The 24,447-nt window shown below is 37.1% G+C and overlaps 1 protein-coding gene across 1 annotated transcript; it reads left to right on the plus strand.

Annotated features, from left to right (window-relative positions):
* Positions 1–1,832: 1,832 nt before the first annotated feature.
* Positions 1,833–23,978, plus strand: LOC139979051 (uncharacterized). The gene is made up of 12 exons (XM_071989695.1): positions 1,833–1,964; positions 6,261–6,473; positions 7,437–7,605; positions 8,580–8,716; positions 11,199–11,558; positions 13,902–14,039; positions 14,760–15,086; positions 18,182–18,472; positions 19,871–19,999; positions 21,159–21,308; positions 22,403–22,499; positions 23,424–23,978. Exons 1-11 carry the CDS (start codon positions 1,913–1,915, stop codon positions 22,483–22,485), a joined length of 2,049 nt encoding a protein of 682 aa, XP_071845796.1. The 5' UTR covers positions 1,833–1,912; the 3' UTR covers positions 22,486–22,499; positions 23,424–23,978.
* The last annotated feature ends 469 nt before the right edge of the window (positions 23,979–24,447 follow it).

The following is a 24,447-nucleotide window of genomic DNA, read 5'->3' on the forward strand; positions in this document are numbered from 1 at the left end:
ATCCTCATCTAGTCCTGTCAACAGTTATGTTTTCCCCCCATCATTTTGCATTCCTATGTGTTTCTTAAGTATATAGTATATGCAAAAGAGAGTATTCTTTCATTTATCCCATAATTTCTCGGGGCCATCCACATTTCCCGGACTCCATCAGTGTTGACCTCATGGTTCCTGCACAACTGCAGCTCCACTGCACCTGGCACCTGTTTAGGTCACACATTTTATACCTCATTTATACCATACAATTCCTACGTTTTAGGTGGAGAGCAATCGAACATATACCTTCTCTACGTGGTTCAGCTTAATGGACAGTTGAAAGATCTTTACTATTAATATAACACGTTCACGGGTTGAGGAATACTCCTTTAAACATCTTAACTCAATGGACTGCTTCGTCTAGCACTCTAACTATTAGGTCTTCAGATACAATACAAAACTCAGTAGCTAGGGAAATATATATTTTATGGTCTCAAAATAACATGTTTACATTGAAGTACCAGTAGATCAGGAACAATTGATACATTCAGAGATGGCTTTGTTGTTTTGAGTAGATTCGTTATAGAATTAAAAAACAACAACAAACAAACAAACAATGGCTTAACATTAACATTGAGACTTGCACTCGTGATTCACGGACGTCATCAGCAGATAGGCCTGAGCTTCCGAGAGATTTAGCACATTTTGAAAAGTGTATATCTCGAAACCTGGAACACATAGCCAAGTGAGACACGCATTATTACTAGCAATCAATAGTTTTTTCATCTTGTCATATCAAGTCTAACGTTCTGTACAAAGCCATCTTCCAATACTTTTCCTTGCTTGACGTTCTTTAAGAGGGGTAGATTAAGGGGGATGGGCGGGGAATGGGAACAGTGGCGGAGCGTCCATACAGTCAGAGGGGCGGATTCCCCCCTGACGGACTCAAATGGACTGCTGGCGCCCCTTTCAGCTTTTTACCACTTTTTACTTATTCGCGATTATTGACTTTTTTATTGCACTCTCAAATACCTATTGACATTTGTCACATTTTATTGGTGTAATTTTCTGACCAAATGGCGATGACACCTATTTATCCTTCGTTTATCTGCAAATGAGCAAGGCCTGGAAAGGGTCATTTCCGGCGATCTAGGGAGTATCTTTACTCAAAAAAAAATCTCTACGTTCCGCGCCAACCTGTGGTGGCGCTCCACTTAGTGTCGAGAGCGCCCCTGCAGACCATTCTCGCCCCCTGACCAATACCCATAGCTCTGCCACTGAATGGGAAGGAGGAGTGGGAGGGGAGGGGGTGATCTTTCATATGTGACCTTCTGTGTTAGTTATACCTGTTGGGATTCTTTGCGCATTCCCCGTTTTCAACATTTCTTTCATTTCGATTTACCCAATGAAAGCATATACAAACTGTTTGATATCCAAAATTTGTAAGGTAAGCTTGTATTGAAACGACTGGAATTTATTGTGTCGTGAACTATTTGACTAGTCTACCTTTACTCCCTATTGACAAGGAGGGGGGGGGGGGATCTGCAATGAACAGGGTGTTTTTCCACTCGAAAATTTGGTTTAACTTGAACAGCCAACGCATCACTAATCATTAAAAGGCTTCAAAATGCTTTGTCAGAGTGCCATTTATTGATGCCCAGTAATCCGTGTAGTATAAGTTAAAGCCAAATCGTATGATGACTGTACGAATGCTTTTATAACAGTACACAATAAAAATTGTAAGACAAAAAAAAAACGTTGGGTATATTGACTTTACCTATGCGGCTTGTGACCTCAGTACAAAGCTCCGCCCATCTCGATTACCGATCAATTTATATAGTGGTCCTTTAGATATGAAATATTATTCTCACTTACATATCGGGGAAGGTACCACTTCTAAGCTCCCCATCATTTGCAGACTAGGAAAAAGGTCTCCGCTATGGCTACCTTAAGCCTAGTACTAGTTTTTGCTTTCATTGCAGGGATATCGGGTAAGTTTTATCCATTGTGACTATTGTTTTCTTTTCTTCATTACTAATATTAGTATTATTATTATCATTAAGATTATTACTAGTGTTCAAATGTTGTTAGATATTTACAAAAATCAAAAACCTGTTGGCAATGTATCGATCCCCCATGCAGCCCCTCTAAAAATATTGATATTTGTTGTAAAGTTGCTCTTTCCTTTTCATTTCATCTTACTGCTAAATACTTGACATTGTTCGGTCTTTTTTAACTATAGGCTATACGAAAACGCAAGTTTGGTCATTTAAAGAAAACTGAAAGAACACCCCCCCCCAAAGAAAAAAAAATGGAATCAGCTGACATTTATCGATATAATTTGAGTGAAATTATTTAAATTTATCCCCCATTTAGCAAGGTTTGTATACATCATCTTGTCTCAGCTATTAAGTGGTAGGCATATGAGCAGTCTTGCATCGAGTACCCGAGTACGTACTCTAAACTCCATCGCCTTCATAAATTTGTACTCCATGGACATTTTGGAATCTAGTAGAGATACACGTCATGGAACTCGAACTTAGATACTTTGTAATCATACTCATAAGAAAGGTACATATCTACTTTGTACTCATACTCATAAGAAAGGTACAAATCTATTTTGTACTCATACGCATAACATAGGAACAAATCTACGTTTTACTCATACTCATAAGCATAGGCGTAGGAGGCGGGAGGTGGGACGCTGCAGCCCCCAACCAACTTTGTTTGTGAATTTTCGGGCAATATGCTGAGAATTTTTCGGGCACCTACTGATAGAAGAATAATTTGCAGTGTGTTTTTCGGATTTTTGGTGAAAATTCGGCAATATGCTGAGAATTTTTCGGGCACCTACTGAAAGAAGAATAATTTGCAATGTGTTTTTCAATTTTTTGTGTGAAAATTCGGCAATATGCTGAGAATTTTTCGGGCACCTATACTGAAAGAAAATAAATTTGCAGTGCGAAAAATGTTGGTTCTATTTTTCGGGCAATTCGTTACAGCCCCACCCCCCCCCCTCCTACGCCTATGCTCATAAGGAAGTTACAAATCTACATTGTACTCATACGCATAACAAAGGTACAAATCTACTTTGTATTCATACTCATAACAAAGGTACAATCTACTTTGTACTTATATTCATAAGAAAGTTACAAATCTACTTTTTACTGGTACTCATTCTCTTTGCGTTGGTACTACAAGACTGATGCATAGTGTTCCGTGTACAATCTTTCATATGGGAGTTCGCTATAACATCGACGTTAGATCATTTTAAGATACGCCTAAATCAAAAAACGATCATGGAATGGAGATTCAGTACAATCCACTCCTCCACTACCAATTAATTACAAACGCTCTTTTCAAAAGCGAGAACTATCTTTACATTTCTTTTAAACAAGGATCTCTTCATAGGTTACAGAGTTTGTGCACTCACCCCTCGCCCGCAGGTTGGGTTACTGCGTCAGTTGCGATTTATTCTGCTGTCCACGAGATTATATACACTGCACGTAAAAGTGTAGTGCAACGTTCAATTGCAAAGCCAACAACTGATTTAGTAGAATGGTATAGTTGGTAGTTACCGTCCGAAAGATATGACCTTTCTTTACTCATATCTTTACTCAGAGAGATACTTGAAAGAAAGGGGGGGGGGGGGGATAACTGCTATTACATTCGGCTTTCAGCACAACATACTTATAGTTATTCATGTCGTGTATCCTGTTTCAAATTTTTGTCCACTTTGCATCCATGTTATCGAAGTTTGGAAAAGATATACAGTTAATTTTTATCAAATTGATTACTGAAGAAAGGACAAAGATCGACACATATTTTAGCAAGAAAAGAAAAAATTGGCCTTACAGAATTTCGACAATTAGCCCCTGAAGAATATCCCGATAATATAGAAGAGACAGTTCCTATAATGTTTATGTATATACCAACACAGACGTTTTACAGTAGAAAGTTGTTTTGCTCACATTTTATTGAGTATGAGAATTTCAACCTGCAACGAGAGGACACAAAATCTGTTACACGGATATAAAACAAAGCAGTTTTACAGACTTAAAACAGTCCAACGAAGGCTATAGTCAAATAACGGAGAGCAATGATATGGATAAGTGAAGCTTCATACGAGCACCCATTGTAGAATTGGCTTTGAACAAGAATCACAATATAAGAGGCCTGTTAAAAGGGCATTATGAATCTGACATTAATTAAAATAGATGGTTCCAGTGGTATAGGAAGGGTAATAACTTTCTAGATGTTGTGCAAGATTGCGTTTAACATCAGCATGATACTTTCCCTACTAGGGGGATAACATCCTGGATCTTGTCCTGAGTTCTGATCCAAGCAATGTTGTTGATTTGACTGGTCTATGAAAACTAGGAACTATAGCGATCATGATATACTAGCTTTTGATGTTGTTTGCAAGGTCGTAAATTCTGTTAGCAAGGAAGAAGTCCCTGATTTTTCGAGATCAGATACAGAGGCAATTGAAACTTTACTAAAGGGTACAGATAAGATTCATTTGTTTAGAGATATGAGTGCTTCTCAATCTTGGATTGGTTTAGCTGATAAGTTAAAGGTCATAATGGAAAATCATGTTCCGTGGAAGAATCGTCGTCGTAAGAGCAGTATGCCTTCCTGGATGAATAAGAAAGTAAGGTGTGCAATTAGGCAAAAACGTAAAATGTGGAAGATGTTTAGGAGGACATATTCTGAATCTCTTTTGGCCAAGTTTAAAATTCATCAGCTGAAGGTAGAACGCTTAGTCTCTGATGGAAGATTGAATTTCGAAAATAAAATTGCCTTAAATAGTAAGGATAACCAAAGGCCTTCTTTTTTATGCCAGGTCAGAAAGTTAAAGATGAGATTGTTTTCTTAGGGCACCACAGGCAGATATTATAGTTACTGATAGTCAGGATCTTGCAGATCTTTTGAACAACTTTATTGTGTCGGTTTTTACAAGGGTATCTACATTAACTCATCTCTGCAACCTTCTAAACATTGTCTCGAAGCTGCTTAAAGAGGTAATAGGGTTTGAGATATGATCAAGAGGAACTTCAGTTTTCTGAACAAGGACTTAGTTGCTGTATGCTGTATTCAGTGTGTTGTGCAGGCCTGGAACCCATATTTTGCTACGGATAAGGAAGTACTCGAGAAGGTCCAGAGGAGGGCTACTAGGATGATTAGTTCCGTAAAGGGTGTTCCTTATTATAGGCGGTTACAACTCATGAATCTCACCACACTGGAGCTTAGGAGGTTACGTGGTGATTTGATTCAGGTTTTCAAGATGGTGTGTATGGTTTTCAAAATTTATCTTTAACTGACTTATTCATGTTTGCTAATAGTAGTTGTACAAAAGGTCATTGTCTTACACTCCAAAAGACACAAAGTAGGATTAATATTCGGCATAATTCTTTTCTAATAGGGTTGTGAATGAGTGGAACGGTTTCCCTGAGAAAGTTGTTCTTGCAAGTAGTGTGAATGGGGTTTAGAATGCAGAATGCTTTGGAAAAGCACTAACTCGGGTCTGAGTGTTTGTGTCTTCAGTTTTTCTTCTCTCCTATAGGGTCCCTGATGGGGACTTGAGTGTCCCACCTGATTCTTTTTTCTACTTCACTAAACTAAACTAAGTCAATTGGTTCGTAAGACATTTTTACAAAAGCTTGTCTACTTGAAGTAAGAAAACAATTAATAGCCAATATATGTATGTATGTATGCAGGGGCGTCGGAGCCGGTACAATATTCACGGCGCCAAAAAAGAAAAAAGAAAAAGAAAAGTAGGACTAAGAAAAAAAAATGACAAAAAATAAAGAACCAAAATGAAACAAGCAAGTAGGCTAAATGTGACTACTCTGGCATGGCAGGGGTCTTGTTTTCAAGCTCGGGAAGTGCCAGTTCCTGCAATCTGGGAGGCATTTTTTCAAATTTTTCTCCATTACGCTACGCGCCAACCATGGTGGCGTGTAACGTAGTTTGACCTACCAAACATCCCCCCCCCCCCCGATAATTATGATAGATGGCCACACTCTGATCTGCCGTACCAAACCAAAATAGCTTCCGACGCCGCTGGTATGTATGTATGTTTGTGTGCGCGTGCGTGTATGTACTATGCTATGCAATAAACTATATGTACCATGCCGTCACATTATATATGCCTCACATTCAAAATATTCTACTAATATCTGTAGCTCTCTCAGCCACATTTTAAAATTTTACTGATTGGTTTTGGGCTATTAATTTCTTACACGTTGTCATATACTTGCTGTCCTCTCTTTTTTATACCGTAGGTACACCCACCCCTCTACCAACCTTTATTTACTACGATGTTGGGACAGGGATCTACAGAACCGATGCAAATCTAGATGAGACTCTCTTTATAACTGATGACGCCGTTGATAGAAAATCTTGTTTTGACGGAGCCGACTTCTACTACACCGCAGGGGCTTCTGTTTTCAAGGATCCGAATACTACGCCCATCTATACAATTCCGGATGGACTAAGTAAATCACCGATCCCCAGCTCCCTTTTTTTTAGTGTGTGTGTGTGTGCTTTCTTTTCAATCTTTCTAATGAGATTGATGTCGTTTCTATGTACGAGTGTGTGTATAATTCCACAATTCTTCCTGAAAGATTAGTAAAATGTATATAAATTGATGTCTGTGTGAAACGTTTTGAAATGATGATGATGATGATGATGATGATGATGATGATGATGATGATGATGATGATGATGATGATGATGATGATGATGATGATGATGATGATGATGATCATGATGATCATGATGATGATGATGATGATGATGATGATGATCATGATCATGATGATGATCATGATGATCATGATGATCATGATGATGATGATGATGATGATGATGATGATGATGATGATGATGATGATGATGATGATGATGATGATGATGATGATGATGATGATGATGATGATGATGATGATGATGATGATGATGATCATGATCATGATGATGATGATGATCATGATGATCATGATGATCATGATCATGATCATGATGATGATCATGATCATCATGATCATCATGATGATGATGATGATGATGATGATGATGATCATGATGATGATGACGGCACTAACCAAGGATATGAAACTGGATTTAGAAATATTAAATAATGTAGTGCACATAAAAATGTAATATGTGAATGGTTACTTAATGCATTGCATTTATTGAACGTGCTAAGTATTGATGAATCATAACATTTCCGGTCATGTTTGTGGTAATGTGTTATGGTAATGACTGAAATTTTTTACTTATGGCACATGGTAGATACTGTGACAATGTAAATGAATACACGGTAAAACGTTTCGAAAACGGACACTGTATTATAAAAGCAAAAAAAGTCTTTCTATTTAATATAAAATTTAAATTAAAAATGTATTAGTTTCATTTTCTGCCTCCCTTTCTCATCTCTCTCTCTTTCAACGCACCAGCTCTCAAATCGATTGCGTGTCGCTGCAACTTGTTAGCGGTGAGCCTTTGTGACGACTCCGACAATACTTTCGTAATCATAATAACGACGGATTCCTTCGAAGATGTCATAGAGCTAAGTTTAGGAGAAGAGGGCAGGGCTGGCATTGAGTTCTCGACAGATGGCGTTTGGTAAGTTGTGATTGTGATGATTTATCAACGGTAAAACGCTAACCTTCGATACTTGTGATTCATTTTGCTATCAGTCGTGAAATGCGGTATGCTTTATTAAGCTTACTATACATTTACTCGGATTGCCTCGCTCTTCTCCAATCTATCTATCTATCTATCTATCTATCTATCTATCTATCTATCTATCTATCTATCTATCTATCTATCTATCTATCTATCTATCTATCTATCTATCTATCTATCTATCTATCTATCTATCTATCTATCTATCTATCTATCTATCTATCTATCTATCTATCTATCTATCTATCTATCTATCTATCTATCTATCTATCTATCTATCTATCTATCTATCTATCTATCTATCTATCTATCTATCTATCTATCTATCTATCTATCTATCTATCTATCTATCTATCTATCTATCTATCTATCTATCTATCTATCTATCTATCTATCTATCTATCTATCTATCTATCTATCTATCTATCTATCTATCTATCTATCTATCTATCTATCTATCTATCTATCTATCTATCTATCTATCTATCTATCTATCTATCTATCTATCTATCTATCTATCTATCTATCTATCTATCTATCTATCTATCTATCTATCTATCTATCTATCTATCTATCTATCTATCTATCTATCTATCTATCTATCTATCTATCTATCTATCCATTCCTTACGAAATAATAAAACAAACAGCAGATTTTGTGATTGATTATACTTGATTCTTCCCAAGTTCCATGGACCCTCCTGATACTTCATTTCAAAGCGATCCTCGGTTTTAAGTTGCAATTTAACTTTTCGGAAATCCTCTTACTGGGTCTCGCTCCTGAGTTACCATGTGGAAATTTGCATAATTCGCATGTGTTCAACTTGGTATTGAAACTTATATCTGGACTATTCAATTACATGATAACATGCGTATTATGAATGATACTTTAATATTTCTCTGCTTAAACAGTTACTTCATAGTATGCACTATCTTAAAAACACGAATCTATGCCTGTAATGACCTCGCCGGGGCTCCAGAACACATGACGGCAATTACTCTGGACAGATCACCTCGATGCATAGCATGTCACCAAGACGATACAACAGGTAAGCATATATTTTGACCGGTCAGGTATCGATCCCAGGACAGGTCAATTAATATAGGTTTCTACTGCCACCGTCACAATGGAATGTGATCTCCAAACGCTGTTGATACCTATTTTGGAATATTCGCAAATACAAAGTAAACTAGAACTTCATTTGCTCGCAAAAACACAGTATTGTAGTGCGCGCGGAGTGCTTGCAGTATTAGGAAGAACTTTTCGGTTGTTCATGGTGGGGTTTTTTTTTGGGGGGGGGGGTGGACAACACATCATGAAGTATATTTATGTAGGTACCTAGAAAGTGAGAGATCAGGGCAAGAGTATGAATTAATATTAAATATGTATGCCTATGTGCCGCTTGAAATGTACACATTTTCTCAGTTATGTGTGTTACTTAAATGACATTTGGGTACATTCGTATGTGCGTGGAATGGATAGGAAGGGTATACATATTCATTTCCAATAAGTAAGCACTCCCAGCCCCCCCCCCTCTTTTTCATCTCCTCCCCAACCCCCTTCTCGATAAATTCTACTCCACTCTTTGCTTGCAATCAGATAATGAAATGGATTAATTCTTTACCAAGACATAACATCTACCTAATTGCCACAAATCTTTGGCTGCATACGTTCAACAAGCATACATCAGAACAATTCTGCAATAAGTCTTGGAATGAACAGAATTTTAGTCACTGTGTGAAGGGAGTTTGGAGAGGTAGATCAATGTATAGGTGCTTTTGAACTGCTCCTTTCCTTCTTGTGACCAAATCTCCCATGTAAATATCAATCTAACTCACTGCATCATGTGCGTAAGGACCCATATCATACATCTGAAGGTCATAATACACCATCTCCCATCAACTTTGATACATCTGACCATTTTAGCATTTTTCTGGCATACTGGCATATTCAAAATATGTGAAGACAGTTTTGCTTGAAAACGGTGGTTTATTACACAATGGCAAATATTTTCAGCCAACAATGACGGTTTACGCGACTGTTTATCTAAACTGTACAACCTTTCGGTACTTAGCGAGCAATTTGGACTAAGTATGGCTATATATAATGTACAAGTTACGGTCGCAACTCCGTCTACATTGGGACTCTGGATACAACCAGTAAGACATAAATTGCCAATGAATGAAACAGCGAATGCAATAGCGCAGCGCGCATGACGTGCAAACACTGCGTTTTTATGCAGCCAATACTCATAGCTAGTACAGTAACTACTGTTCATGTTCCACAAACGTGCATCAGTAACATCTGCGCTGTGTTCGTAACACGGTAACATATGTTACAGGTACGAATTAGGTACATAGAGACGACGAACGAATTACAAATGTTTGTGAAACTGATAGTCGTTTTAGGGGTCCGAAGTCTTTCTCGAGACCGGTGTTGTGAGACCTTGTTTGTTTTAAATATTAATTTAATTATATATATATATATATATATATATATATATATATATATATATATATATATATATATGTATATATATATATATATATATATATATATATATATATATATATTAGGGTGTCCGCGGTTAGGGTGTCCGCGTACAGAGCGGGAGGCCCGTGGTTCGAATCCCGGTGGAGGCTGAAAGTTTTTTCACTGTTCTTGATTTTCCAACTCATTACGATTTTCATTTATATATATTCATTTGCCTTTGTCGTTTACCTCCATTGCATTAACATAAAGTCTGATCAAAGTATCTCTTTCGAGATCCGGCTTTAGGAATCACAAATGATTTTCGAGTTGGTTAGCATCATGTTTGATCTCTAGAGTAAGGCAAAATATGTCACCAAAAACAGAACTAGTATTGTTCGATACAGGTGACAAACGCCTACAGTGGAATTACGATCTTCCTTACCGGTTTCGAACCTCCGGACATACAATCAGCGTCCATAGCCTAGTGGTTAGGGTGTCCGCGTACAGAGCGGGAGGCCCGTGGTTCGAATCCCGATGGAGGCTGAAAGTTTTTTCACTGTTCTTGATTTTCCAACTCATTACGATTTTCATTTATATATATTCATTTGCCTTTGTCGTTTACCTCCATTGCATTAACATAAAGTCTGTTCAAAGTATCTCTTTCGAGATCCGGCTTTAGGAATCACAAATGATTTTCGAGTTGGTTAGCATCATGTTTGATCTCTAGAGTAAGGCAAAATATGTCACCAAAAACAGAACTAGTATTGTTCGATACAGGTGACAAACACCTACAGTGGAATTACGATCTTCCTTACCGGTTTCGAACCTCCGGACATACAATCAGCGTCCATACCCTAGTGGTTAGGGTGTCCGCGTACAGAGCGGGAGGCCCGTGGTTCGAATCCCGGTGGAGGCTGAAAGTTTTTTCACTGTTCTTGATTTTCCAACTCATTACGATTTTCATTTATATATATATATATATATATATATATATATATATATATATATATAAATGTGTGTGTGTGTGTGTGTGGTTTCTTTTCCTTTTTTCATTACAGGCGTTTACATATTTGTCACATTTGGCACTCTAACAAATGTCCAAGTATTACACTGGGATGGCACAAATCCAATAACGGCGTCTTCTGTAGCAGTATTTACGGACCTGGGTCTCGCGCCGCAGGCTGCACGAGTTAGTTGTGTTGATGTTGCGGATGACTACGTTTATTTCCTTATCGATACCGATGTAGAAGACGATAATACACAATATGAATTATCCAGGTACCCGATAGGACCTTGGTTAGATGGTTCTCAAAATGAACGAGATGGCAGAGATCCGTTGGAAACGGGAAACGACGGCAACATCGATGGTGACGCAAATGGACTGTCTGTGTGTGGCTCAGCCTGTCAAGATCAATGTGGTACGTTATCTATCATTGCTTAGAGCGGTGGTTCCTAACCTTGGGGTAATTTACGCTCGGGTGGTGGTTATGATCAAATGTTTTGAAGGGGTGGGAGATAGACGGCTGGGGATGGGGTGAGGTCACTGCTTCTGACAGAAAAAAAAAACAATGAACGCAGAAATTGGAGTGAGCGCCATTGATTTATGACTGTTTGTATTTTGGTTTTTGAATTACGAAATATATATAAACTGCTATTGTGCGACTTTTGGCGAACGAAATACCATGCAAATAAGTGCAACTGCCCGATTGATTTCGTCCAAAGCACGATGTTACTTGTGTGCCATGAAGTGTAGTGTACTGTTAACTTACTAAAAGTTAATACACTACTACAAGAGGAAACTAAAATGAACCGTTTTTCCAACCATGTTAGTAATGGCCGTTTCATAATGATAGGACATACGTGGGTTAATAGAACATGAAAGAGATATCCTTGTGGCTAGCAATGCCAAGAATGGTAGCGAACTACTGTGGTAGGCACGATCATTATGACAAATCCTTGGTAAATCATAAACTGGCAACAAATTGAACTTACGCTACCAACGAGCAAACGCGTTAAGATAAAGCCATGGGTCCATTTGTTTTGTCATTTCGAAATTCCAAGTATTAATTTCAAGTACCGGTTACGTTTGCGAACTTTGCGTACCTGTAGTCGTGCTGACGACGTACTATTAATGTGTACGATCACGTTAGTTCCATCAATTCGTCACAAGAATATGTCCAAAGCCTAAATACAAGTAAGTGGTGTTAGAAATAAATTAAATCAAATCAAGTCAGATGGCCGAAAGCTTCTACATAGATCTATTCTACCGGGTAGATTAGAAGCCGTGTATAAGAAGCCGTGTTGATCATAAAAAAAACTTCTTAGTTAGTGCCACGTTTTAAAGGTGAGTATAGCCATAAAGGTTTTATATGATTAGTTATCGTACGCGGCGACATGTCACTATTGTGGAAACAGGAACATACAATGGCATAATTTCTGCTGATGTTGTTAAACAACTGACGTAGGCGGGGTTATTAGCGCGTCGTCTGAATTTGTGTCTCTTGTATTTTTAAAGAAGGTTCTCTTTCTAAGAATCCTTACTGTTAAAGTCCCAATGCATGTTTGCTGATGAATTTCGGAAATTAAACTTCCGAAGTAGATTAAATCTTTCTCATTCTAAATGCACACTGACCAGGTGGTTTTAATGGAGAAAAGCTGTCGAAATCGAACGAAAGAAATTTATATTCTGTTGCCCTTATGGCGCGAGCGATTTACCGTAAAATCACTGCGACTGCGTATGTCAGCATGTTCATTACACAAATGTAAACGAAATAGTGTACACATTCGGCCCGATCAAAAATTTAATGCAGCCCTATCATCCACCTATTACAATTCCACGGAGGAAACGTCTGAAAACACCTGTTTATTCATTGCAATGGAAGGAAATGACACCATTTCGCAAGCTACATCGGTAATACCGAGAGAAACTTATTATTCAAGAGAACGGCTCTATGACAGGCTAGCCACGAAATTGAAAGAAGTCCTAGGCCTCACGGTTGTTACAAACAAAATAAAATGATTGGCGCATGATCTGTTGGGCGGGGCTTGCAAATTGTGATTGAAGTTGGCAAAATCAAAGGACTCATAAAAAAATTCGCGAATTTTATTCAGTTCAAAATTTTTAACCACAGATAAATCAATTAAAAAGTGAATATTGATATGAAAATTGCATAGAACGTTGTCATTTTCACTGAGAATTTAGTGCAGTAAGCTGGAAAAGGTCCAAGGTTCAATTTGGTAGACAAGTACTGAGAATTTAAGCAATGGAATGCAAAATCCATATTTTGCACATTATCGTTGTTCAGATGAATCATATAACGACGGACTGACGTCTCGATGTTAATGTTCTAATTCCAGGCTCAGTAACGCCGATGATATGCATTTACGTGTAACCGAGCTCCAATTTACAAGGAAAGTGATACGATTCCTTAGAAGGTGGCGTACGTTTTGGTAGTATATCATCTTTTGTCGTAGCACATGTCCAAATATCGTTTATTGGATAGATGACTTTTGGGTTCATAGAGGTTCACAGAATGGAAGCAGGATGTGATATCGTGCGTTCCACTCACAGCAACGATGGGACATTTAAAAGTCCCATGTGTGTATACCTTCAAAATACCGCTACCATGTGACGCGTCAAATGCTATTAAAATATGGCAAAGATGAATTTCTGGGACTCTACAAAATCTACATAATGTTAACAAAGTCTTTTCATTTTTTTGTTTCCTCCATGGCGATGTAAATATTTCTGTTACTATTAGATTCCGCGGCATGCGCATGCAGTGCAGGTCCCCCTGCATGTGGCTTCTGTTTCGATGATGCGGGCGGTGGTACATGTCAATGCGAGAACTCAGCAGCACCGAACTGTGCTGTTCCCGACCCTGAAGGCGAATGTCGGGGTAAGTATATAGTCCTAGCTATTGTTGAAGTATGACTTTTAGGCACAACGTTGACATCCTTCTTATTAACCAAGACCATTACAAAGTACTACTACTACTAACACTATTACTTTTAATTTCTTGCAATGACCCTTCCATGAAACTGAAGCATATTAATTAAAGTGGCTGGTCTACTAAGTCTAACGCTAATAAGGAAACTTACACCGATTCAACACAAAATAAATCAGGATAATATTGGCTATAGGGACTCAGTAACATGTTTACAAAAAGTTACAAACCGTGCTGTTGATTGTCATCAAATATAGTTTCAATTCTTGCCAATCCTTGTCACTTTCGGTGATCATGCACTGAGGAAGAGCTTGTTTTGCTCGAAAGCTCTGCAAAAACCAAACATTGGCTGTTTTACTTCCAATCACTAACTCACTATATATATATATATATATATATATATATATATATATATATATATATATATATATATATATATATATATATATATATATATATATATACATATATATATATATGAATATCGTTATGAGTTGGAAAATCAAGAACAGTGAAAAACTTCTATATATATATATATATATATATATATAAATGTTCGCTTATTTGTATTTTACATTCAAACCAATATGCATATCTTGGAAGGATCTTATTATTTCCCAATATTGATTTTCCATCTTTTTTATTTTTATCCTTCGTCTTTGAACAAAACAGACGCAATACCACGTATCGATGCCTGCTGCTTGGTTAAAAACCCTCTTGCACTGCGACGAAGTGGAGGTAGTGTAGATGTGGTGGGTGTTACAACTGAAGCAGGAACCATCGATGTTGGAAGAGCGGCGCCTACAGGACAATGGCTTAAACTCCCCATACATACTGTAAAGAGCAATACTGCCACGTCTCCTTATTATGAAGGTTTCTCTGCGGCGGTGCCACCGCAATCAAGAGGGAGACGCTTCGGTGTTTATCAAGCTCATTTTGATCCCACTGATGCGAATCTACTGGAAGAGTGGATACCATGCATTGCAACCGAAAACAGTGGTATGTGTTATGAGTATTTACGTTCAAGTTGCTATGTTGTTCCTGCAAAAATAAAGGAATGTACTATATATAAATATATATATATATATATATATATATATGGTCAATTCCGTGGTGTCTCGCGTGACAATTTTACTAAAATTCCTCTCTATTTGATATCATTAAACAAATAAAGAAATTACATGGGAGAAAAGCATTCATGTAGTCAGTGAATGTACGCCTTAATGCTTACAACAGTAGAGAAAAAAATATTTATACCTCAAGTATTGGGGGTGAAATTGGCCAAAAACTAAACGTGACTCGCGTGACAGTTACAATTAGCAAAAATCAGAATGCACACACAAATGTTATGTCTTATAAAAATGTTTCCAATAACTTTTTATAATCATACCGAAGTTGTAAAACACCTCTACCTCAATTGCTATGCAACTTTGAGAAAATGTTGTAACGAAAGAAAATAACGTTGAAGATGTATTGTGACTCGCGTGACAAGAAAACGTGACTCGCGTGACGAGTTCACTTTTCGGATAGTTCTAGACCAAAATGCAGTAGTGAATCGAAGGTATAAATCTTGCATAGTGAAATATAACATTCATTGGTCTAGAAAGTGTTCAAAAGGTACACTCCTTGGGAATGTTCAGATGATATTAATGTCCCTGAGATACCCTCATGACTGCAGACAGTAGGTAATATACTGTACGGGTAGTACAGTTGTTCAGGCAATATATCTTGTCAATTAATATTTATAACAATATTTAGTCTGTTGAAGTCACTCATTTGAAAATTATAGAAGAAACATCTATCAAATTGTGATTCTAATTACCATTCTCATTTGTCATATTTGAATAAACCAAAGTGTTATAGCTGTATTCAAAAAATTTTCATTGTGATTCAATGTACCATTCTCATTTTGATTTTGGGAATGATTGTGCAGTTACCTTATTAAGGTTGTCAAGTCATAGCACATGGCATTGCCAGATACTAATGAAGATTATGTTTTTGTATATTACTAAAAAATCAATGACACATACTAACTTTCCAAATGTGGTGATAAAATAGGCATTATATTGCGAATAAATATTCATGAATTTAAATTCTGATATTTCAAAGGAAATATTATAATTAGTTATTTATGTGTGCAAATGTTTTTCAAGTTGCCAAATTAAAGAGGAATGCATATATGATATCTTTAATCAGTGATTCATTCATCAAACTATAACATCCCTGTAATATTCACACAGTAATATAGGTAGAAGCACTATCTTGAATTGACGGGACTCGCGTGACGTGACTCGCGTGACATTCGTAAAGGGTGATTTTCCGAAAAATTTGAAATATCTTCTGAAAAGGAAAATTCAGTAATCCATTTGGTATCTATGTGAAGACTTGATATTCATTATTTGGAGTAAAACTTTTGTGCAGGCAAGGAGAAGAAAAAAAATAAAAACAGTAAATTTAGTGACTCGCGTGACAGTAAATCTAGGGTGTTTTCAATTCACCACTGTTGTCTAATGCCTTGATGTCGAAAACAAATTTAAAATCTCTATACAGTGATTCATTCATCAAACTATAACATCCCTGTAATATTCACACAGTAATATAGGTAGAAACACTATCTTGAATTGACGTGACTCGCGTGACGTGACTAGCGTGACATTCGTAAAGGGTGATTTTCCGCAAAATTTAAAATATCTTCTGAAAAGGAAAATTCAGTAATCCATTTGGTATCTATGTGAAGACTTGATATTCATTATTTGGAGTAAAACTATTGTGCAGGCAAGGAGAAGAAAAAAACAAAAACAGAAAATTTTGTGACTCGCGTGACAGAAAATCGAGGGTGTTTTCAATTCACCACTGTTGTCTAATGCCTTGATGTCGAAAAAAAATTGAAGCTAATAAGTGAGCACTATATGTTATAGCAAATCTAATTAGGCCAAAAAACTGATGATACCTATGATTTCTATGTACAAATCTGCAGAAAACGAAATTTCACTGTATTTTTCATAATTTAGTTACTACAGCAACCATTTGTTATTACCGACCCCATAATCAAACAAATGATTTTTGGGGGGTGAAACAAATATTTTTAGTAACTACAAGTATTCTACTTATTGGAAACTTATACAATTTTAATGTACAATGATTACAATTTTTTGGTATGATGTTGACCTTATCATGGAAATGACCATGTATATATATATATATATATATATATATATATATATATATATATATATATATATATATATATATATATATATATATATATGGAGCTATGTTATGATCTACTCCAACAAAGAAAACACACAAACAAGCAAACAAACAAACAAACAAAAAGAAGGAAAGAATTGAAACATAGTTGGATCAATGATGCCATTTACGCAAGTCGTCAGCCATTGCTGTGACGTTACATTTTTATCCAATGATTTTTCAGTCAATGAAATAGTCATATTTTCGTAGATGTCTGCGTTAGCTGTTATCCACCTTTATCCCTACAGAAATAGGACATGTTTGTCTCGATACTTTCTGGACTTTGACGATATTATTATAAACCACGACTACAATGGGGAGGGGGAGGGGAAGGACGGTTGCTAATCTAAACACTCGGTTCTAACCCTTCCCGCACTCCTTTTCGTCAGGCATGCACAAATTTGGGGTATAAAAGTGGGGAGAGGGGGCGAACATTTGGAAGCAAAAATGCACCCGTAAAAAGTGTACTTCAAGCGATATTTAGGATGTTACTGACCACGTTCTAACCCCACCCCCTCCTTCCTTCACCCACCCATCCACACCCACGAGTCAGAAGTGGACCAAACTTTTATTTATGAAGAAAAAATGTATGAAATTCAAAATAGTGACAAACCTTTAATGCCATGTATTATATATATATATATATATATATATATATATATATATATATATATATATATATATATATATATATATATATATATATATATATATATATATATATATATATATATATATATATATAATACATGGCATTAAAGGTTTGTGATAAATTGTCAATAAGCAAAATTCATCAATTTGCTCTCAGTATCCGTTGTTATTTTTGTTTGTTTTCTTCCTTGAAGGATTCGTCAACACACTTTATACATACACCATTAGTCGAGACCAAAGCGTATCCCTCGGAGCTGAGTTTGTCAAAAACAGACTGGATAGATTTGAACCATCTCTCAGATGGCGTTGCACAACCTTCGACGCAATGGGTAATCCAAACGCTCCTGTCGCGCCAGTCCCATCATGCGATGGGAGCCTAGTCTGTACATTGCCTGGTAGCGGACTATCCGATAGTATCTATGAAGTTTATCGTCCAGGGAGAGAGAAGCGGACATGGCATCCACTCTTTTATCTCTTTGTTAGAAGTAAGTTCCTACAAAATGTCGGTATGTTATGGTTTCTGATATTCTTATTGACTCCTTCCCAACACTAACCCATCCCCTCCCTGCCACCCTTTCCCACCACCCTCTCGCCCAGTTTGTACAGTTGTTGCCGCGGATAAACAATGGCTGGATATTTGTCACCAAGGTGGATACGTCATATAAGCACAGCCGTTTTTCATACAGCTAAAGCCTACGACTTTTTAAGCTTCCGTGAGAACACAGCCAAGACCCACCCATCTAGATAGTGCAGCGCTGTAATGATTGATCAGGTCCACACACATTATGTGCTCTAGATCCATAGGCGTAGGAGGCGGGGGGCTGGGGGGGCTGCAGCCCCCCCCCCCCAACCATATTTTTGGGTGAAAACTTGGGCACCAACTGGAAGAATAATAATTTGCAGTGTGTTTTTCATTTTTTGGGGTGAAATCTCGGCAATATGCTGAGAATTTTTCGGGCATCTACTGAAAGAATAATAATATGCAATGTGTTTTTCAAATTTGTTGGTGAAAATCCGGGCAATATGCTGAGAATATTTTCGGGCACCTACTGAAAGGATAATAATTTGCAGTGTGTTTTCTCATTTTTTGGGTGAAAATTTGAGCATTAAGCTGAGAATTTTTCGGGCACCTACCAGTGGCGGAGCGTCCATACAGTCAGAGGGGCGGATGCACCCCTGACGGACTCAAATGGACTGCTGGCGCCCTTTTCAGCTTTTCACCACTTTTTATTTATTCGCGATTATTGACTTTTTTAGTGCGCTCTGAAATACCTATTGACATTTGTCACATTTTGTTGGTGCAATTTTCTGACAAATGGCGATGAAACCTATTTATTCTTCGTTTATCTGCAAATTAGCAAGGCCTGGAAAGGGTCATTTCCGGCGATCTAGGAAGTATCTTTACTCAGAAAATGTCTGTACGCTCCGCGCTAACCTGTGGTGGCGCTCCGCTTAGATAGTGTCGAAAGCGCCCCTACAGACCAATCTCTCCCCCCTGACCAATACCCCTAGCTCCGCCACTGGCACCTACTGAAAGAAGAAGAATTTGCAATGTATTTTTCAATGGTTAAACTTATATTATTATCATTCTCATTATTGTTGTAACGACTTCCCCAATAATTATAACCAATATGAAAGGGTAATAACACGGAAAATGACTGTACGTTATTGGCATGTGATGTAATAACCCAAGAATGCCTATATGATATGCACATTAACATGTGAACAAATTTTGGTTATATTTTTCGGGCAAGTTGTTACAGCCCCCCCCCCCCCCCCCAATCAAATGAGGCTCTTACGCCTATGTCCAGATTTCTTGTCGTTGTTAGAGTTTCAATGTAAACCAATACCACAAAACGCCTCTCTCATTTACATCCATACAGATTGTGACGATGGAATGTTTTGTGATGGCGGCAGTTTCCCTTGTCCAACGTGTGAAAACGGTGTTTGTGATGACGTCAACGGACTTTGTAATTGCTACCCAGGATTTGAAGGAGATGAATGCGAATTGCGTAAGAGCCGCGTATTTAAAATTTGATAAGACGTACACTGTTGTAATAACCAAACATTAGAAAATGCTGTCCGTTATTTTTATCCTTCGAGTATCTTTTAGCCAACCACTTGTTCCCAAAGAATAATAACCTTTTATAGTTTAGGTTTGTGCAGAAACCAAAAGAAACCGGTTCATAATGAACTTTGCTGAAACCTAATTGGAAATAAGTCCATCAGTTAAATGTTGCTTTTCTATATGTGTGATATATAAATAACAAAAGTTCCTTCTTGCTAATTTTTTAATAGGCTCGAAATACTAATTTCTTCATAAATGTATAAGTTAATTACTTGAAACATGAATACATGGCTGATTAGGTTGATTAATTACAATCTTACTAATTGGAATTTAGAGGAACAATCGAGATTGTCAGACATTATTACAAAATTGTAAAAAGTTATGTTTAGCAATAAACCGTCAGTTGCCAACTATATTGCTTAAACATGCTGTATTAAAAGTAAACTTGTCTGACTATTTTAAGTTTAGACTGTATTGATTGGCTACTGATTGATAGATAAAATGTTTGAATAATTGATGGATGGTTTTATGGAAAGAAGGATGAATTTATGGATTAATAGTTGGATGGATGTGTGGATGGTTGGATAAATTCACGGCTCGATTGATTGATTGATGGATGGATTAATTGAATGATCGATGAATTGAATGATATGTCACTTGATTCTTTGTGTTATCACTGGACAGATGGATGTCTTGATGGATTTACTGTGATTGAAAGTGCTTAATTGATTGACTAATTAATTGATGGATGGATGGATAAATTTCTGGATTCATTGACAGATGGGTGGCTTGAATGATTGACTGCGATTAATTTACTGCACTTTATTTATGATTGATTGAACGATCGATATGTTGCTTGATTGGTTGAAGGATTTAATTGATTGACAGATGGTTTGATTGATTTACTGCAGTTATTTGAATGCACTTGATTGATGGATGGATGTATGATTTGATTGATTGATTGACTGATGGATCGATTGATTGACTGACGAATTTGTTTGCTTCTTTGCTAATTGTTTTCTGTCTATGTTATCAAACCGTGTTCATCGTTGTGTTATTCATGACATTCAATATCCCTTTCCTACTTTCTTCCTTCTATTTAGCTTGCTCTGAAGGCCAAATTGGAAAAGATTGTTCATTTGAGTGCAGTGATGTATTTCCAGGGAGTGATTGCAGTAACATTTTGATCTGTAAACCCGGCAAGGTCGGGTGTAAATGTTATCCAGGATTACAAGCTCCTGATTGCATTAAGCGTAAGTCTTAACATCTTATAAAGCAGAGACTGGAGCGCTGCAAACAAATGTGTCATTCCCCCTCCCCCAATGTGTTTTAATAACCAAACATTAGAATGCTGTCCGCTATTTTTATCCTTCGAGTATCTTTTAGCCAACCACTTGTTCCCAAAGAATAATAACCTTTTATAGTTTAGGTTTGTTCAAACAAATGTGTCATTCCCCCTCGACCAATGTGCCACCCCCTCCCCCAATGTGTTCCCCCCACCCCCCACACGAAACGTATACCAGTACTATATCGTTGGGGATTTTTCTTCCTTTCTTAGAGGGTAACATAATATTTTAGATTTATAGAAAATGCAAGGCGCATTACAATAATTTCCTTGTCAACGATAACCTGTCAAACATAGAAACAGTCCTTCCCCATGGCAGCAGCTAAACAGCGCCCTGACAGTTGATCTCACAGGTCCCCGGCTTTACACCTGGGTGAAGAGAGGCAATGGAGATAAAGTGCGTCGCCCAAGGACACAACGTAATGATCTGGCCAGGACTCGAACCTGCAAACCTTAGATCACAAATCGACTGCGTCAACCACTTTACCGCAACACTCCCTCAAATATCGCCTTCATACGACTCCTCCTTCACCATAATATGATTTTTTCCTGATGTATATTAATGATAATACATTGCAAGAGGTTGAAACCAAATCATGAAAGACATCGTTGTATAATAATGCTAGGTACTCAGACAAATTCGATCGACATTATATCTGTCATAATTTTTTTTTTGTACAACATAACGATTCGCTTAAATGGTATATGCGTCTGAACCAACTTGTACCCAAAATTCTCGGTCGTTATAAGTATCACAATACACCTATTATGAAAAGAAGGGTGGGATATACGAAAAACACTACCATCCCAAATAACAAAATAAGTGCAGTCTAATACCGATACTGTTTGCTTTTATGGGTATTTATTATTGGTATTTATTTCTTTTTACATCAAACAAGGATATGTTGTACATTGTGAAACAGTGTTACTCTACAGAACTGTAAATAGAAACACTACAGATAACAGAGTTTTCAACCTTGTTTCATATCGTTTTCCTTTCAGCTTGTGACGCAGGATTTTGGGGTTCTAATTGCCAGAGAACGTGTACTGCTCCTTGCAATCCCCGCACGGGGATGTCAATGTAGTCGCCATCTTCAGGGTAAGACTTCTACATTTTGTTTCGCATACATGGTTGTTTTCGACAGATCAAGTGCGATGTCCACTTCGACAGTGTATGCATGGATACTATGATCCCCTGCATCACTGCTACGTCACTGGTCATAAATCCCATCTAGATCGTGTTAAGGATATGTACGTCAATGACGTCACATCGCTGGTGACAGACTACGGATCAGTGATGCAGCAGGACTACGTCTATATCAATCTTGTATTATTAGATTGGTAGAAACAGATTGGGAGACAGAAGGTTTAACCGTTATTATTGGTCTATATATGTCATAAAGAACTTACCTAAACGACTAATAATGTAAATTCCACGTGGGAGGAAACACAGGTTTCATGTTCTTTAGACACACGGCTTGCATACTTGAGCAAGTCTAAATATGACATCATCGAGCCACACGTGCGTCACTTTCGAAAGTTTGAAGCTGTTCACATGACCTAATGATGGATTAGATTTTATTGCCAATATTCTAGAGAGCCAAATGCTTGAGGTCCAATAGTGGCATTTTGACATCAAAGGTTTACAAAGCTGCTAAAACACGATGATTTAAAAGCTAGGCTTTGTCATCTCTGGATAAGATGAAGATTATTATCTGTTTTTCTGGTAAGTTGTTCATCGCTGAGATTTCTACCATATTAATTAAATATGAGAGTAGGATTTGTTAATTTAAACAATTTGATCTTAATATCTCACGAATGGGATATTAGTTAATATACAATGAATATATAATTGAAATCGTTAGATTATATTGTTGGGCTATACGTTCCACAAGTCGATACCTTTATGACAAGGCTGAATTTGCTTGTTTGCTCAATATTCTTGTTATGTACTCTTTCACCAACTTTTTCTTTCTCTCTTCCTCTCTCCTCCCCACCCCACCCCCTTCTCTCTCTGTATCAGAGCGAGGACGGTTAAAAAGACGTACGAAACAGGAAAAGAAGAAAGACAACGACTATGACTGGCGATTCAACCAAATCGTCAGATTTTAATTTTGATATTTTGTATTCTATTTGATTGGTGACTAATTGATGATGGTCCAAATTGTATCGGATTTTTTGTTATGCAAATCTGATCAAACGATTTTCTTCATTTAATTCAATAAATTCAATTCGGTTTCTTGGTTTTTTATTGTTTTTATTTCTTTATCGTTCTTTGGTTTTTGCTTATAGGAATATTATGTGTTGCATTTACAACGTCTTGTCTATTTACAGTTTTACCTAATTATTACTTACGATGTAATAATTACGTATTAACATAACGGATAGCAATTCTTTACAAAGACCTGGCAGATTTTGGAAGAATAGCTTTATTTCGCAACTCTATGCCTCCTTTAAGGCATGCAATTGACGACAAAGCATAACAATGCATTAACAGTTTATTATTTGAAACAAGCATTTATATTTTGGTGGCTGGTTTTATTCTTATATTGACAATAATCATACGAGCAGCAATGAATTAATTCTCATTTGTTTATTTTCTTTTCCACTTGCCTTCATTATGTGAACGATATTTATAACTTGCCCCTTTGCGGCCCTCACAAAGAAAAACATTTGACTTAACTAACAATAACATTTTTTCCACGTTTAAGTAATACATTACTAAAGGTATCCCCTGATGGCTGGCTGAAATGAAATTTGTCTGCATCTGAACTTCAACACTGCATCCTCATAGTATTAATGTGACGAACATGTAGTTTCTTCGAATTTCATAACACTTTCTGAATGAATCTGCATGGCAGCAGCAAAGTCAATAATTTTATTTGGACAATTGAGCTGAAAGTGCATTGGTTTCAATCACACAAATACACACACCCACGCACACACATGTTTGTGTTTCATTCAGACCGAGGACCCCATTGTATTTTCCATTGTTCAAATCCACGTAATTTTAACAATACCCCATACAATAGAATTCTTCCGAGGAC

The sequence above is a fragment of the Apostichopus japonicus genome, chromosome 2 (assembly GCF_037975245.1).
Source record: "Apostichopus japonicus isolate 1M-3 chromosome 2, ASM3797524v1, whole genome shotgun sequence".
Classification (NCBI taxonomy): Eukaryota; Metazoa; Echinodermata; class Holothuroidea; order Aspidochirotida; family Stichopodidae; genus Apostichopus; species Apostichopus japonicus.